Below are 16,914 nucleotides of genomic sequence, written 5' to 3' on the forward strand. Positions count from 1 at the left end.
TCAAGTTATTTTGAGCAAGCCCAAAAACCCATGCTAGGGGCCGTTTGGGTGCGGTCCTGGCGCCTATGGCGCCAGGCTCATATGGAGAGTCAGTCCTGGCGCCATAGGCACCAGGCTCATAGAATAGAACTTACCTGATGCAGACCATGCTGCAGAGCTCCAAGCCAAATGAGGCTTGGAAGGGACTATTTTACCTAGGGACTATTTTTTACTCGGGTGGGGCTGGGGAGGAATACTTACCTGGGACTACTTTGGGGGCTATTTAAACCACGCCCGAAGTGCAGCACACGCTTCGCATTATTCTGCATCCAGCAGCGTAACGCTCACCGTGTCTGCAAGCCTGCATCCAGTCTTCTGCCACGCCCGCCTTGAGTCTGCAGCTCCTAGAAAAAGGGGGGAACAGAAGGAGAAGAGGTTAGAATAAGAGCAAAACCTTTGATCCTTACCCGAATTCCGGATCCACCGTGCCTTCGAGCTGGAAGAAAGAAGCATTTTACGCGCGCTGCCTCGCCTGCTGCAGCGCCGTGCTGAACTCACCGGCCTTCGCAGCATCCTCACGATCCACTGCATCCTTCTGCACGTTCCCACCGCACTCTGGCACCTAAGGGGAACACAAGAACAGCAAAGGTGAGCCAAGGGAATAAGCAGAGGCAATAGTAACTACCCCCATAGACTTACCTGATTACCGCCGGGGGTACTATTCCTCTTCACGGGTCGGCGCAGTCTCCATTGCATCCTCGCCGTACCCCGGCCCCTAAGGGGAACAAAAGGACAACAAGGTGAGATAAAGGGACAAACAAGGGGAACTCTTCTCACCACAATAGACTTACCTAATTTTACTGCCGGAGGCATTATTCCCCGTACTTCATATTTTCTCTCCACACCTGAATAAGGGAGTAAGCAACAGGTTACATTCTGGCCTTATTTTATTGAACTGTGTAGGATAAGCCAAATCCTTACCTGAACTTCGTCAGCTACCATGAGGAACTCTTCGCTGGGGTCAAGCTGCAAACTGCAAGGAATCGGACAAGAGTGAAAGTCAGACATGTGAACTCTTACGAACTACATACTTTTCGGAGTCAATATTGTTCTGGAACTCACCAATTCCTTCGAGCCAGTGAAGCAACTGGTTATCAACGCGCCCCTGCGCTCAATGCAGGATGGAGAGCTCATCTTTTCAAACCATCAGGTGAGACTATAAGAGGGGACATCAAAGGTGATCTGTGGGGAGAACAGCAAGGGTGAGGGGATTTACGCTCAACTCCACGGGTGGTTAATTCCCTTTCTCCATTTGCAGAAGAATATTCCTACGGGCCAAGCAAACGAAACTAGGTGGGCCAGTCCAGTCCGTCATCTCGGCCCTACGCGTCACATTGGTGGAGACCGCAGCTGTCCAGTTCAGATCGACCCCTCTGTGGGAGCCAGGTGAGCGTAACACACAGCTACATTAGGAACACTCTGGGAAGTGGAAAGCTAGTGTGGTGAAATACAACTGTGGCAAGTCTGATGAATCCTGCAGAGTCCTCACAGAATCCCTGCCTAAAGTCTCCTCCCTAGTGGCCAGGGGAAGGCATCCTCTACCTGATCCTAACCCTGGGTGTCGTTTTAGCCAGGTGGATCACCTTAGAGAAGAAGGCACCCAAGGGAATAGGAGGGCTCTGTTAGGAGATGCGCAGTAGTTATCTTCTTCGGAGGGTGAGATGTCCATGATGCCAGAGTACCTAATGGCTTCCTTGCAGAGTCAGACTCCTTTTCTTAGGAATAACCAAAATGTTGGTAATGAAAGATATTATGGTCCGTATAACAATCCGAACACCAATAGCCTCCCTTCTGAGAAATGTGATCTTTTCTTTGGTTTGGACTGTGAAAATAAGAAACAGTCATTAATATCTTTAAGATCCTTATCTAAAGATATGTTCTACAGACATAGTGAGTTAAGTAAAACTAAAATCAAAATCTGTGATAAACAGAATAAGAAGGTTGAGGACTTAGTTCCATAATGCCATAGGTACTGAGACGAGGAAGAGGAGCTCAGAGGCACAGAACTGCAGGATGCAGTCTAGTGTTTCTGACAATCTACAGCTGAGCGGGAATTTTTACTATTTTAACCCCCCCCCCGATGCAGATGCAAAGGAGTAGCGGTAGTAGCAACAGAAGGTTGTCAGTGGCCGTGTATGCAGAAGGGGCAGAACGAAGATGCCGGGACCACCACAGTGTCTTTAGCAGTTAATAGTGCTGAGAGAGTCTTAAGCAGAAGAAGCCCAAACTGCAGAGGTTGCACAGTGAGAAGCTCTGTGGTTGCAGTTTGTCTCAGTGGGAGAGAGGAGCTATCCGCATACTGTGCCCATCTCTGGTGGCTGACGAGCACCGGGACTTAAGAGGAGTAATGAAGACTCCTGGTTGGGAAGGCGTGGGTCACAGGATCACGACCGGAGCTCTATGAAGCTCCTAAACCGCAGAGCTGAAGCAGCAATGGCAACGGGATACACGGACGCGCAGGGAAAACCAAGTGCATTATCCTCGGTCGGGTGACCCTGGGGTGTTCGGTGGTAAACCGATAACCGCTTGTCAATCTTTTGAATACCAAACTAATGAAAGGAAACGTTTTTGGCCTAAAGATTATATGAAAAGGAAACTAAAGGGGAAAGTGTTTAACTATCACTACCCAAATACAAGAAAAACTACATTTAAGACCGACTGTGATTACCATTTCCCAAGACAAGAGGGGGCAGGATTGAACCCACAGTATAACCACCATTGACGAAGCAGAGCCGGGGCAATATTGAACCATAACTAGAATTGGCATTACCATAGTCAAGAGTTGGCAATTTGTAAGACAAATAACAACCAGCATTGCCTCAGCCAAAGAGGGTAATTGGAATAAAAAGGGAAAACCGCTTTCTTGGAGAGAGAAACTTGAATAAAAGATAAGTTAACAGGTGTGATTGTGAAAACTCAAAGAAGTCAGGTGAGTGAACTTCCTTATGAAGAGTGGAAAGGGGAGAGGAATATAACTTGCAGTTAATGTGGCCAATTAAACAGTGGAACTAACAGCACCAATGTGTGTTGCCTCCTTATGAAAGCAGTTGTGAATCTTGTTGAAAGTCCTAGACTTTATTGATGTTTTGAAGTAACCCATACTGCAGAGTACTTGTAGTTTTAAGTGATTTATCCTGGCAGGCGAGTACACCAGGAAAGTGTGTGGGATGTTTTAACCCACTAGTCCAGGCCCTACAACATTACTGTGCGCTGTGTGCATCTTGAACATCAGAATGGCCGCTGGAAAGCATTATGTACACTAAAATCACCCAGAAGGGTGCAGGAAAAACCTGAAAAATAGGCCGCCAATCCACTTGTGCCTATGTCAGTCGGACCACAGGAGACCACTGCCAAAACCCACCATTGGGCTACCCAAAGATGGATGAGGCATTTACCACTATATTTAAGATACATTGACGATATCTTTGGAATCTGGTCTGGTCCGGAAGAAGAACTGCAAAACTTTTACGAAATTATGAACTCAATTCATCCTAGAATTAAGTTCACTACAGCAACAAGCGACACTACCATCCACTTTTTGGATGTGGAGGTATATGCCAGTAATAACTCTCTCGAGACAAGAATCTACACTAAGAAGACTGATAGAAACAGCCTGCTGCTTGCTACAAGCTTTCATCCGAAAAGAACTGTCGATAGTGTCCCGTTTAGTCAATTTCTGCGTTACAGAAGGATTATCTCTGAGACCAATGAGTATGAACGTCAATCACGACAATTGGAAACCAAATTCTCATCTAGAGGGTATAACCACTCAAAAATCACAGAAGTCGCAGACAAAGTGAGGAGCACTGCAAGAGAGACACTATTGACTCCTAAACCCCCCAAGCCGGGAGAAGCACTTGTCTACATCACTACCTATTCTATGCAGAGTATGAAGATCAAAAGGGTCATTAAAAAGAACTGGAGCATGTTTAGAATGGACCCACAGTTACAACAACTGTTTCATGAACCTCCTACTTTTGCTTACAGGAACAGTAGGTCCTTGCGTAAGAGCCTTGTCAAAGCTGAAATTCCATCTCCCAGTCTACAGAAAACATTTAAGGGGACTATTCCATGTCACAATTGCCAGCACTGCGGCAACATCATTAAAGGCAACAGCATATCACACCCCCACTCTGGCAAACCTATATTTCTCAAGCATTCTTGCACATGTGATGCCCAAAATGTTATTTATGCATTAAAATGTCCTTGTGGGTTATACTACGTAGGCATGACGACCAGAAAAGTCAAAGTTAGATGGTCTGAGCACACATCTAATATCCGCACTAAGAGTCCCAAGTCACCAGTATCACTACACTTTTCTGAAGCACGTCACACCATTGCTCAATTGAAATGTGTTATCTTGGAACAAATCACAGCAGGAAGCAGCGGTGGAGATGTGCAGCGTAAACTATTGCAACGTGAGATTTTATGGATTGAACTGCTGGACTCTCTAAGCCCACGTGGCATGAATACGGAATTCGACCTTATGTGCTTTGTATAAACTTGTTGTCTCTTTGAAAACTAGTATGCTCTGATTGTATTAATATGTCACTCCAATTAGCACCATTCACACACTCTGCAATCATTGTTTGTGTGTTTTAAATTTGACATGTACCATCCAGTACGGTACTTACTGCATGATGCATTTTCATTTGTTCCCCCGTTGCTTTGTTGAGCTCCTCTTCACCTCTTATCGAGGTAGACTGTTGACCTTTTACCTCCCCGATGTTCTCCGTTCTCCTCCGACTTGTGATGTCTCCTTGTCAGCTATTCTTCAAGTTCTGACATGAATCTGACTCTCCCTTCTGCCTTGTTGTTGGCTGCTTGCCCGCGCCCAGGGCTTTGAGTTCTCCTCTACGTTTCCATACATCTCGTGGCCTCCTTGAATTGCCCATGGAGATTAGACTCCTCCATTGTTGTCGATTGCTGTCTCTGTTCCTTTTTGTTTTTTTTAGACCTTTTCTCTTACCTTTGTGGATGCTGGTTAGCTTCTGCTGACCGATCGCCATGATTAATCACTTGCCGCGCCGTGGGGGCACCCTGTAGTTCCTTTGAACTACGGTTGTTGCCCCCACGCGCGCGTTATTTTAACCCCTTGACTAGGTCTTATGTTGGACACGTACTGCCCTTCTCTTAATGATCATTTGTCATTTAACAGCTGTTATGTGCAGCCCTTGCTCCGGACTGCTCGAGACCGCCCCATCTCTTTCAGTGTGTCACTCTTGTTTACTGTTACATTACCTTGGCAACGCTGCACTCGTTGGTGCCCACACCAAGATGGACGTCGCTTTTGGTGCTCTCACGCGCATGCGCGGGGTTACCAAGACGACGCTGTAGTTTTGGGAAGCTCAGTTACTTCGCTCGCACAGCAGCGGCGAGATGTTCATTGCGTGTTCGCATTGGAAGGTATGCATTTTTTGTTTCCCTGAAACCAGTTACACGTTGCAATAACCTGGTCCACGTACCTCGCTTGGTTGAGACTTTAGTATTATATTATTGTACTCGCTTTTATTATATACCTTGGACTTCACTGTACAGCTAAACCTTACTGGTATGTGTTGCTGCACTTGTGCAGTGTTCTAAAGCCTCCAATTCCCCTTGTTCATGCAGTTTACTTGCATTTGTTCGCACGGGCTAATGCCTAACGATTTGTCGTAGTCTGCCATTGTTTACTGTCTGTACTTATATTCTAAATCTCTTTCTCTTCACTATGGACTGATTGCCCGTTATTGGTGTGCTTAATAGCTTAACTTTTGTCCTTACCTCCATAGATACCCCAACATACTGTGGTTTTTGGCTATCCATTGTTTCTTGTCTGGATTACCTGTCTGTTTCCTGGCACTTATATCAGCAAGAGACTATGTTAGAATCTAATGTTTATGAAAATAAAAATGAAGTATATCCCCTGAAGATGGTTCCATGAACCGAAACGCGTCGTTCTTATTCGGGGTCACACCTGAATATGAGACTTCATTTATGAACTGTTGAATGATCAAATCCATACATCTAGAGTTTGTTTGCACTGTAACTATTATACAGCTTTATTTATATTTATATAGCGCGCAAGCAGCCCAGGGGCATTGAGGCACTGTTACTTGCAATAACTTAGTTACAGGGTACAGGCAAGATAGCGATTGTTGACACATTATGAATACTACAAAGCATCATACTGTTGTTACAGATCTTGCATTTGGTCATATATTACAACTTATATGATAAGTATTCATGCTGATGTGACGGGCCTTATGTGAAGAGGGTAGTTTTCAGAGTTAAGCGGAAGGTGAGGGAGGCCTCACCTCGGATAGTGGGAGGTAAGGCATTCCAGTGAGTGGGCGCGAGATAAGGGAAGCTGGATCTGCCCGCTCTGACTCTTTTTACTAGTGGCACAGAGAGCATGTTGGTGTACGGTGATCTGGTTGGCCTGGAAGTGGAGATGGGGTGGATCCTTTGTGAGAGGTAGGCAGGAGCAGTGAGGTGAATGCACTTGTGTGTCAGTGTGAGGGCTTTGAATACGGTCCTTTCCTTTATTGGGAGCCAGTGGGCTAGTTTTCTGGCCTCCGAAATGTGTTCTCTTTTAGCAATGCCTTGGGCTGCCCGGAGAGCATTGTTTTGTATGACTTGTAGTCTCTCTAAGTTTTTATTGGAGGTTCCTAGAAAGAGTACGTTGCAGTAGTCTAGCCTAGAGCCGGTGATGGTTCTGGCTATGTTGGTGCAGTTCTCTTTGGAGAGAAAGGATCTGACTGCTTTGATAAGTTTGGCATGATAAGCAGCTGTGGAGGCTATTGCGTTGACTTGTCTATCCATGGATAGGCTGGAATCCAGGTAGACTCCCAGAGTTTTGACAGAATCTGAGACAGGAATTTTAATGGAGTCAATGGTGAAGTGACTGAATTGGGCATCTAGATTTTTTAGCGAGTCGGGGGAACCTACCAGGAGGAGCTCCGTCTTGTCAGAGTTGAGGCATAGGCCGTTGTCTGCCATCCAGGCTTGGATGATGGTGTAGAGGTTGTTGAGGGTCAGGGAGTCAGTGTCATAGTTACCTGTGAGGGTGAGGAGGATCTGAGTGTCGGTGTAGTTGGTGTAGGAGATGCCCATAGCGTTGAGGATGAGGAAGAGGGGTCCTGTGAAGATGTTGTATAGGGTGGGGGAGAGGCAGGAGCCTTGGGGCACACCACAGAGTATGATGGTTGGTGATGCGGCGGCTAGGTCAGAGAATACTTGCATGGTTCTGTCTTGTAAGAAGGAGGTGATCCATGCTGTGGCCTCTGGGGAAAATTTGGCAGTGGAGGAGAGGTGGTGGCATAGGACGCCATGATCAACGAGGTCGAAGGCCGCGGATAGGTCAAGGGAGTAGGGGAAGTGCTGGTTTACCCATGTCTCTAGCATCGTCCATCTGGTTTTTCAGGTCAAGTAGGGCGGTTTCGGTCCCGTGTCTGGGGCGGAAACCAGATTGGCGGAGTCCAAGGAGTTTGTTCTCTTCAATGAAGTGCTGAACCTGCAGGTAGGCTGCTTTGTCCAATATTTTGAGGAGGAATGGGACAGTGGTGATGGGTCTGTAGTTGTTGGGGGAGGTGGGGTCGAGAGTTGGCTTTTTTAAAAGAGGGCGGACCCAAGCTTCCTTGAGGGAGGCGGGGACTTTCCCTGTGGTAAAGGAGGCATTAACAAAGGCTGTTAGGAAGGGAGCTAGCGCTTCCGTGCAGTCTTTGATAATGGAGGCTGGGCATGCATCACCTTTGCAGTTAGAGGGTTTGATGTTCCTCATTATGTTGATGATGTTTTTTTCCTGAATGGGTTTGAAGGAGAAGGGCGGGGGGGGGGGCGGGGTAGGTGGTGGGAAAGGTATATGCTTACTAGGTAGGGCTTGTTTGGTGGCTAGTATTTTGTTTTTGAGGAGGCTTAATTTGGTTTGCATGGCCGTTTGTATTTCATCACACAAGTCTTTGTCTTTGGTGAAATTCTGGGGGGCGGGAGTGGGTGTCTCGAGCTCCCTGAAAATGGCGAAGATTTCTTTTGTGCTAGATTGGGCTTCCGAGATTCTGGATTCAAAAGATTTGGCCTTTGCTTGGGTGATTGCCTTTTTGTATTTGGTGGATAGGGCTTTAAAGATCATCTTGTCTTTGTCAGAGTGGAACGTTTGCCACTGTGTGAGTGCAGCTTTTTTCTCGTTGCGGAGTGTGAGGAGTTCAGGGGTGAACCAAGAGTTGGAGTGGGTAGTGGGCTTGGATTTGCGAGGTTTGAGAGGGGCAATGGAGTTGATAGCTGCTTTGAGGCCAGCATCATAGGTTGTTGCGAGTGTTTCTGTGTCTGAAGAAAAAGGTGGTCTGAAGGCTGGACCTTGGAGGAAGGGCAGTAGCCTTTCCTTAGTGAGCTGGCGGGAGCTTCTGGCGAGGCAGGGTGGGAGCGGTTGAGGTGAGGGGGCAGCAGGGGAGCTAGTGGTGAGGATGCTAAAGGTGATGATGTGGTGGTCAGACCATGGGGTGGGAGTGTTTCCTGTGATGATGAGTGGGCAGTTGTGTTGTGCGATCCAATCGAGCGTTCTGCCCTGGGTGTGAGTTGGGCTAAGGATGGTGTTCTTGTAGCCTAGAGCCTTGAGGGCTGAGTCAAGGGATTTGGCTGCTACGTCCTTACTATCCAGGAGCTATCAACTCCATTGCCCCTCTCAAACCTCGCAAATCCAAGCCCACTACCCATATAAATGACTGTATATTTTATCCCCAAGGAGAATGGCTTTGGACTGTTTTTTGAGGTTGTCAGAGAGGAGGTGGATGAGAGAGGCTTGAAAGTCTCCTGTTGGGCCTGGCGGGCGGTAGAGAGTGTGCATAGTAATGGTGCAGTGGGGAGAGAGGGTTATTTTGACTTGTAGGTAGTCGCTGTTGTTGTTCAGGGATTTCTCTACCTTTCTAATAGAGAGGCAGTCTCTGGCAATAATAGCTACACCTCCACCTTTAGAGAGGCGATCTTGTCTGGTGATGGAATAGCCAGGGGGTAGGGCGGAGGCCTCATGTAGCCATGTTTCAGAGATCATGAGTAAATCTAGGTCATGGGAGGTTAGGAGGTCGTGGATGTCTAGAGCGTGGGCATTGACGGACCTAGCGTTAATCATGGCGCATTTCAGGTGGGGTTCAGTAATGGCTGGGGGGGGGGGTTCATGAGGAGGGAGGGAGGGTGAGGTGGAGGGGGTGGTTGCGCTGTGGGTGTTTGGGGAGTTGCACATCACAGATTTTACACTGGTGGGCTCATTTTCAGTGGTGGTAGACACATGTGGAGTAGCATTTGGCATAATAGCATTCAAAATGGTGGTAGAAGAATTGCACACCACAGATTTTACACTGGGGTGCTCATTTTCAGTGGTGGTGGACACATGTGGAGTAGCATTTGGCACAATAGCATTCAAAATGGTGGTAGAAGAATTGCACACCACAGATTTTACACTGGGGTGCTCATTTGCAGTGGTGGTGGACACATGTGGAGTAGCATTTGGCACAATAGCATTCAAAATGGTGGTAGAAGAATTGCACACCACAGATTTTACACTGGGGTGCTCATTTTCAGTGGTGGTGGACACGTGGAGTAGCATTTGGCACAATAGCATTCAAAATGGTGGTAGAAGAATTGCACACCACAGATTTTACACTGGGGTGCTCATTTTCGGTGGTGGTGGACACAGGTGGAGTAGCATTTGGCACAATAGCATTCAAAATGGTGGTAGAAGAATTGCACATCACAGATTTTACACTGGGGTGCTCATTTTCGGTGGTGGTGGACACAGGTGGAGTAGCATTTGGCACAATAGCATTCAAAATGGTGGTAGAAGAATTGCACACCACAGATTTTACACTGGGGGCTCATTTTCAGTGGTGGTGGGCACATGTGGAATCACATTTGGTATGGAGGCAGTACAATTGTATGAGGGGTTAAGTACTACTTTATTGGCCGCTGTTTTGGTAGTACTTGTAGTGGATGCAGGCTTTGAGGTTGGGCGGAGGAGCCTGGCCTTATTAGTAAGTAGAGAGGGTTGTACAGTACGTGAGCATAGCCAGGCATTACGGGTGCTCGTGGGGATGGGCTGTGAGCTGATGGCTGCTTGCAAAGTACGCGCGCGCAATCTGAGACGCCTTGAAGTAGAGCAAGGGTTAGAGAGAAGCTTGCAAAGGTTGTGCTTCTTACCTTCCGAATGCGGCATAGGTTTGGGGCAAACGGCAGACGAGCAGTGAAGATCTGCAAAGGGCACAGGAGGCCTTTTCTCCTGGCCTTCTCTCGTCGGCTTCGCCTCACAGTCCTCTCCCCCTCCATTTAAAGCAGGAGGGGAGGGGCACCAAGATGACGGAGGTGGGGAGCTGCACCATGGAGAACTTTGTAGCCAAGTTGGCTAATGGACTGAGCCTGCGGAGTCCAGTGGAAGATGTTTCTTCAAATCAGCCCGACGATGTTGTCAAGCCAGCAGCAGAGGAGATGACATCCAAGGACTATTACTTCGACTCCTATGCCCACTTTGGTATCCATGAAGAGATGCTGAAAGATGAGGTGCGCACCCTTACCTACCGCAACTTCATGTTCAACAACCGTCATCTCTTCAAGAATAAGGTGGTACTGGACGTTGGCAGTGGTACAGGCATACTCTGCATGTTCGCTGCAAAGGCGGGTGCTAAGAAAGTTATTGGGATTGAATGCTCCAGTATCTCAGACTACGCCATTAAGATTGTGAAGGCCAACAAGCTTGATCATGTGTTTACTATAATAAAGGGAAAGGTGGAAGAGGTGGAGCTGCCAGTCGAAAAAGTTGATATAATCATCAGTGAATGGATGGGATATTGCCTTTTCTACGAGTCTATGCTAAACACCGTCATCTATGCTAGAGACAAATGGCTGACACCAGATGGGCTGATATTCCCCGACCGGGCCACTCTGTATGTAACTGCCATTGAAGACCGACAGTACAAGGACTACAAGATTCACTGGTGGGAGAATGTGTATGGGTTCGATATGGCCTGCATAAAAGATGTGGCAATTAAGGAGCCTCTGGTGGATGTCGTTGATCCCAAGCAACTTGTTACCAATGCTTGCTTGATTAAGGAAGTTGACATCTATACTGTCAAAGTGGACGACCTGACTTTCACATCTCCTTTACAATTGCGTTACTCCTTACAAGCAGTTTTTTGTAAACGCTTGTTGCTCTCACCTTTGTTATATTGAATACCTACAAGTGTCCTTTCCATGTGCAAATAGGGAACACTGATTGTACTACTGTGCTTACTAATGTACGACTTGTTGGACTCAGAAGATTAAAATCCATAAGTCAGCTCTAGTGTTTTCGTTCTGATTGTTCTATCGGTTTGACCTCTATGACTGTATATTTTATCCTGAATAATACTGCCAAATGCTCTAAATGACCCTTTCTGTTGCAAATAAGAGTAGTTCACACGTTGTTAACACATCGTAAAATTTACGCCTCTTTTAGCACCAAACGTTTAATGAATTTTAATAGAAATAGAGGGATATCTTTTTCCCTATTTGAGTGCATCTGGGCTTGCTGTGTAGCAATACACAGCTTTGGATTCTTTTGCTTTCTTCTGTCCCAAGTGGCCTTGTGACAACAGCCCGATTGCACCATAAGACTGATTGTAATTCTGAACACTACCCTTTGTTGATACATTTCTTATTTATAAATCCTACTACTTTCAGACTTTTTACTTAACCTGTCTGTGCACCCCGATACTCCTCTTTCATGCTCTACCCAAAGAGTAGCCTGAAACTACTTGAAAAAGCAATGCTGATTGCAAAAGAAACACAGAGCTGTTTGGAAATCCGTTTTTCTTGGTTGTCAAATTTGCAAAAATCATGGTTCACAAACCACACAAAAGACCCAACCTCCTTGTTGGATGCTAAACATCATTCTACTTCAAGAATCCACATAAATATAATGTCAGCAGAAGTACATTTATCAGAAGAAAATCCACATTTAAAGATGCTTGCTTGGAAAAATATGTTGAAAATAGGCACAATACTGCTACTCGCCTCTGTCAGAAGCTGTCGATCTCTAAACCTGTCATGTTAAACTTGTGTCTCAAAATCTACGTGTGGGGACAGAAGGGACTTCCATCAAATGCAATATAGGGTGCCACTATTGATCTTCATGTTGAAAAAGACTGGAATTGGAGATATGTTTGCTTATTTTAAATTTTGTAACTGTAATTTTTCACAAGGAACAATGTCACAATTGACTATAAGGTAACCTGATTCAGCTAAAACTTCAAAGAGGTTTTCCCCACTGAGCACACACCACCCTTTTCCTTCCCACCAAAAGGAGAGGATATTTCATTTGGATGCTAATGAGAAGAGGAGACTTGCTCTACTGCTCTGGTAAAGAGAAAATGGGCTGCTTGAACTGAAAGAAAATGCTAATTAGGGTGTGAACTGAAACCAACTGCCCAGGAAGACAAGTCCATGTGACTCTCTGGCCCAGCCAAGACCTTGGAGGCGGAGACAAACCGTTTTGTGTATTCAGAAAGCACAGGAAATATCTTTTTGAAAAATACTTATAGCAAATTGTACTGAAATGATAAAAATATGGAATTTATAGGTTATTAAAATGAAAAGTTTGCTCACAGTTTAAAACTAATCTGGAATCTGTGCGATATTCAGAGACTGAACCACGGAAATGTTCATATTCTAGCTATTGCCCAGATGGTATGTGCATGTATGTGTAAAAATTGGTACAGAACTGACACTGAGTAACCGCCCAAAAGCGGGAAAAACTGTCATTTGTGAACCAAAGCTCGTAGGAAGATAAGGCTTTGACAGAAACGTACCTTAGTTCATCTGTAATGTAAATATGTATTATTAACAAGTTGGGGATATTGGAAATATGATTTTTAGGAAAAATAGATTGTCTGGGTAGAAACAAAGGGAAGGTTTTTTTCTCTGGACCATAAACAGTGTCACTCTGACACATGACACATTGTTCCCTTCTCAAATCAGGGGAGAGGGAATTCTCTGACCTATCAGATTCTTAGAGGGTTGGGTATAGTACAATCGGCCTCCCCACCCCTTTGGAAGATGGATAAATAGGGAATGTTGAGGACCCAGAAACACACACATTCACTCATCACTGATCTACCGGCGAAGTACTCTGCAGGAAGAACCCATATCCAGACTCCAGATCCAGAACCCTGAAGCAGAGGCCCAACCCAAAAAGATGAACCCTTTTCAGCAGGCCTTTAAAATCTTGCAACCTGATTTTAACCCCTAAACTTCCATGGGGCCTAACCAGTTCAACAGCCTGGCTGTGCTGTTTTGGCTGCTTCTGGTTAAGAACCCTTGCTAGAACCCGGAGATCCAGATCAGTCCAGAAGAGCTGTAACCCAGAACCCAACCAGTCAGATCCAGTCCAAGAGGCCGTGCAGACCAGAGTGCCTTGCTGAGAGCAGAACCAAGCGCCTGAGACCTGTCCGGTGGCGAGCAAATTCCAGCCAAACCTTTGACCAGATCTTTGGCGGGCCCCTTCCAAACCATAGTTGTGAGTATTTAGCGTAGAACTGTCCATAACCAACCTCTTAGTATTAAGTAATCCAATCCAACCTATTCCAACAAATCCAGAACTGCATTATAGAATCTCTTTTGTCCATCCTGAAATCCTTCTTCAATCCACATAATCCTGTGACAATTGTAGTGATAATCACCTGTGCGCTGATATTTTTCTGAAGAAAGTCGAGTGTCCTGGCGGACAAAAGCCGGAGTAGAGGCGCCGCTGCTCTGGTGGCTGGCTGTTGGGTATCTTGCATCTTTATAGCCCCTTAGTATAAGCCCATTCTTGTTGGTAAATCTTCAAAAGAGCAATCCCATTTGTACAATCTTGACCCTTTTTGAGAAACATCTACCTTTACTAAAACCTCTAACATTTAAACCGTACATGTTAGGAACAAAATTTAAATGTCATTTTGAAGCTAACATCCTCAGCTTTCAAACAAACCAAGAACCGCATTCCAACTCCTTATAGTGTTTCTGTAATCGCGTTTTTCGTGTGCTGAAAGTTTGCTGCGATTTTGCATTTGGCTCAATTTCACCACATGTAAAAACAGCTATTTCTTGTATTCAACCTCTGAATTTAATTTCCTATCTGTCAATCATTCAACAATCATTGCTAGTGTCTACCTGAACCAATCCAAAACAACTCTCACTAGCTCTGAATCAATTTAGCGAATTAGTCATTTTAGCATTTTTCACATTCATTTCAAACCACATTTAAAAGCATTTGACCTGTTTTAAAATCATTCTTGTTCTCTCCAAGCTTGCTGGGGGAATCGGGATTGAAACTGCAATTGTTGATTGTTATTCCTGAAACCTGTGTGCCCTCATTCCATCTCTTCATATTGCATATTAGGGGGGGATTGAGTAACAGGTGGAAAGAGTGATTACATTGTCTTTGAATTCATATCAAGTTTCATTTTTGTGTTGCATTAATTTCATATCATTGCATTTCATTGAACCAACACAACGTTTTATTGTCTGCTACATTATTCTTCCTATTCCTACTCCTAATTGATTAGAGATATTTAGATATTGTTCATATTCATAATAGTGTGATATATATATTGTTCAATTCATCAAATATTTTAATTTGCAAAACAAACCTTCTTCTTGGGTCAGTGAGACCGGGGGGGATTCGAAGAGAGGGGTGTGATATAAGGGTACATCATCCAGAACTTTAGACATAAAAAATATATAAATAAGGGTTTCCATTGGGCATCCCATGCTAGGCATTGACTTAGGTGGAGTGCTGGGTTGAAACCACTTACAAGTGATTGTTGGTGGAAGTCCTGGCAGGTGAGTGAACCGAGAAGAAGAAATTGAATTACTATACTGTGGTAAAAGGTTGTAATGGAAAGAAAGTGTCAAGGCCACTGTGATGTCTGATGAAACGTGGTGAAGCCATCCTGACGAAAACATTGTTATTTATAAAGAAGTAGAGTATAGTAGTTCTCTTTTTCAAGAGAAGAAAAAGCCATATTGAAATATTCACTGGAAGGGTGAAGACACAGCTTTATGTTGAAGAGTGTTGAACTTTGATTCTAAGACAATTACGACGCCAAGTGAACCCCTCCAAAAGTAAAGTAACTTTGTGTTGGAAACAGAACTTGGATATTGGGAGAAACATTTGTATGTTACCTTTTGAAGTTCAACTTGTTTATTGTAGTGGACATTCTTCATCAGAACTTTTATTTCAAAACTCTGCTTTGATTCTGGGGGTGGGGGATCCCACCCTGGTTACAAGAATATTACATTCTAATTATTATTTTTTTGAATTTGAGCAGCCATGTGAATACCTGCAATGCTTTTGTTGTGTGTATAAGTGTGAGGGATCAATATCCTTATGCATTAGTGTTTTCCTTTAGTCTTAATTTCATAGGCAGGAAAACCCACGTTAGTTTAGGAAAAGCAAGGCGTTTATCACACCCTTAGGTAATGAAATGGCTTATTGTGAAAAACCTTTAACAAGTTGTCTGCCTCACGTTTCTGACCGCTCACACAAGATTCAATGCAACAAACCCCAAATTTGCATCTCCCGTGGAAGCAAAATGTGAGTGTCGCAAAATACAACAATGGCGAGTAAACCTAAACTAGGAACACTCTAAGAAGTGAAATGCAAGTATGGCAACATACAACAGCAGCAAGATTAAATAGTAAGGCGTCCCTTACCTGGTTGTAGCCGTTGGTTAGAGCATTGCGTCTTGCCTAGCTAGGGCACCAGGCATATAGGGAGGGAAAGCACCCCAAGGAATGCACCCTTAGCCTGTGGCCTTCGTCTACTGCCTATGGACAGTTAATGCGTGGGCAAATAGACAAACAACACCTTCAAACCTTGTGCCCCCCCCCATATGCCATTCCTCGCTATCTCTACTCTAATGCAATAGATTTGGTTTATAAATGCGCTAAAGTGCCACCTATTAGCCCACACTAAAAATGAAGACGCTATCTTTGCAAGAGGCATGCATTTAAAGGCACCTGGCTCCTCCTCCTTTGTTCCATCCCGGGTCAGTCCTTGCACACCCCTCCACCTCTGCACACTGAAAGATCTAGGGTAAGAAAGGCCGAGACGGGCCTGCTCGTGTTCACAGGGAGGGATGTTCTTAATAGTGGCCGTGGCCACCTGCCTTCACCCAATGGCTGCAACTGCTGCACTAACGGCCCAGCTCCATTGTCATTTGATCAACTTTTCCCGCCTTGTGTTAGGTCTGTTTCTTTTCTTTTGCTTCTTTGACCGGCACTCCTACTGGTCTTTACTCTCAGGATGTCGGAGTGGGCAGTCTGTGTTAGAGGAAATCTTGTAGATTAGCCCTGCAATTGCGTTTCACATTTGTTTCATTAATCTAGCACTTAATTGGTTCAAGAGTGTGGTAAAAGTGATCTGTGTTTTTTGTTTTTTTTGTTTTTTGCATTAACTCTACAATGAAAATCCTAGAATTAAGGTTAATGTTTTACATCTCTCTCTTGTCACTGATGTTCTCTGCAGTTATTTGTCTGAAGCACTTTGTGGCACAGGGAACACATCGGCTCAGGCCCTTTCTGTGCGTGCTTGGTCTAGAAGCGTTTTGCAAATCTATGCCGATCAAACAACTGTCACGTCAGCATGGACGGATTCAGTCGGAACAGGTAAGCTCTGGAGTTGCCTGATTTTTTATTTTCTTTATTTATTTTTTTTATTTTTAAAAAGGACCTTTGGATGAATAAAATATGAAAAGACATGCCATTTGTTGAAAAGGGCAATAAAGGTTCATGCACATTTGCCATTTGAGCCATTACAAAAGGTGGAAAATTGTGAGATTTATAAATGTTTACATAACAGGAGCATGACCTCTGTGCATGCAACCCTTTCCA

General features: G+C 44.9%; 2 protein-coding genes across 2 annotated transcripts in view; both read left to right on the forward strand.

The window, feature by feature from the left end:
- The window catches only part of MMS22L (MMS22 like, DNA repair protein), a 1,233,593-nt gene that overhangs the window by 857,979 nt on the left and 358,700 nt on the right, over positions 1-16,914 (forward strand). Inside the window, exon 16 of the mRNA XM_069606412.1 lies at positions 16,550-16,689. Coding sequence (XP_069462513.1) covers positions 16,550-16,689 — 140 coding nt within the window. The remainder of the gene's footprint in view (positions 1-16,549; positions 16,690-16,914) is intronic.
- LOC138453821 (protein arginine N-methyltransferase 1-A-like) lies at positions 10,360-11,232 on the forward strand. Its single transcript, XM_069606991.1, has one exon. The coding sequence runs from the start codon at positions 10,360-10,362 to the stop codon at positions 11,230-11,232; it is 873 nt and encodes a 290-aa protein (XP_069463092.1).

This window comes from Ambystoma mexicanum, chromosome 4p (assembly GCF_040938575.1).
Source record: "Ambystoma mexicanum isolate Mex_15411 chromosome 4p, UKY_AmexF1_1, whole genome shotgun sequence".
NCBI classification, from domain to species: domain Eukaryota; kingdom Metazoa; phylum Chordata; class Amphibia; order Caudata; family Ambystomatidae; genus Ambystoma; species Ambystoma mexicanum.

What these genes read in the sequence shown, in the direction of transcription:
- LOC138453821 (XM_069606991.1), top strand. Translation starts at nt 10,360, where the DNA reads ATGACGGAGGTGGGGAGCTGCACCATGGAGAACTTTGTAGCCAAGTTG.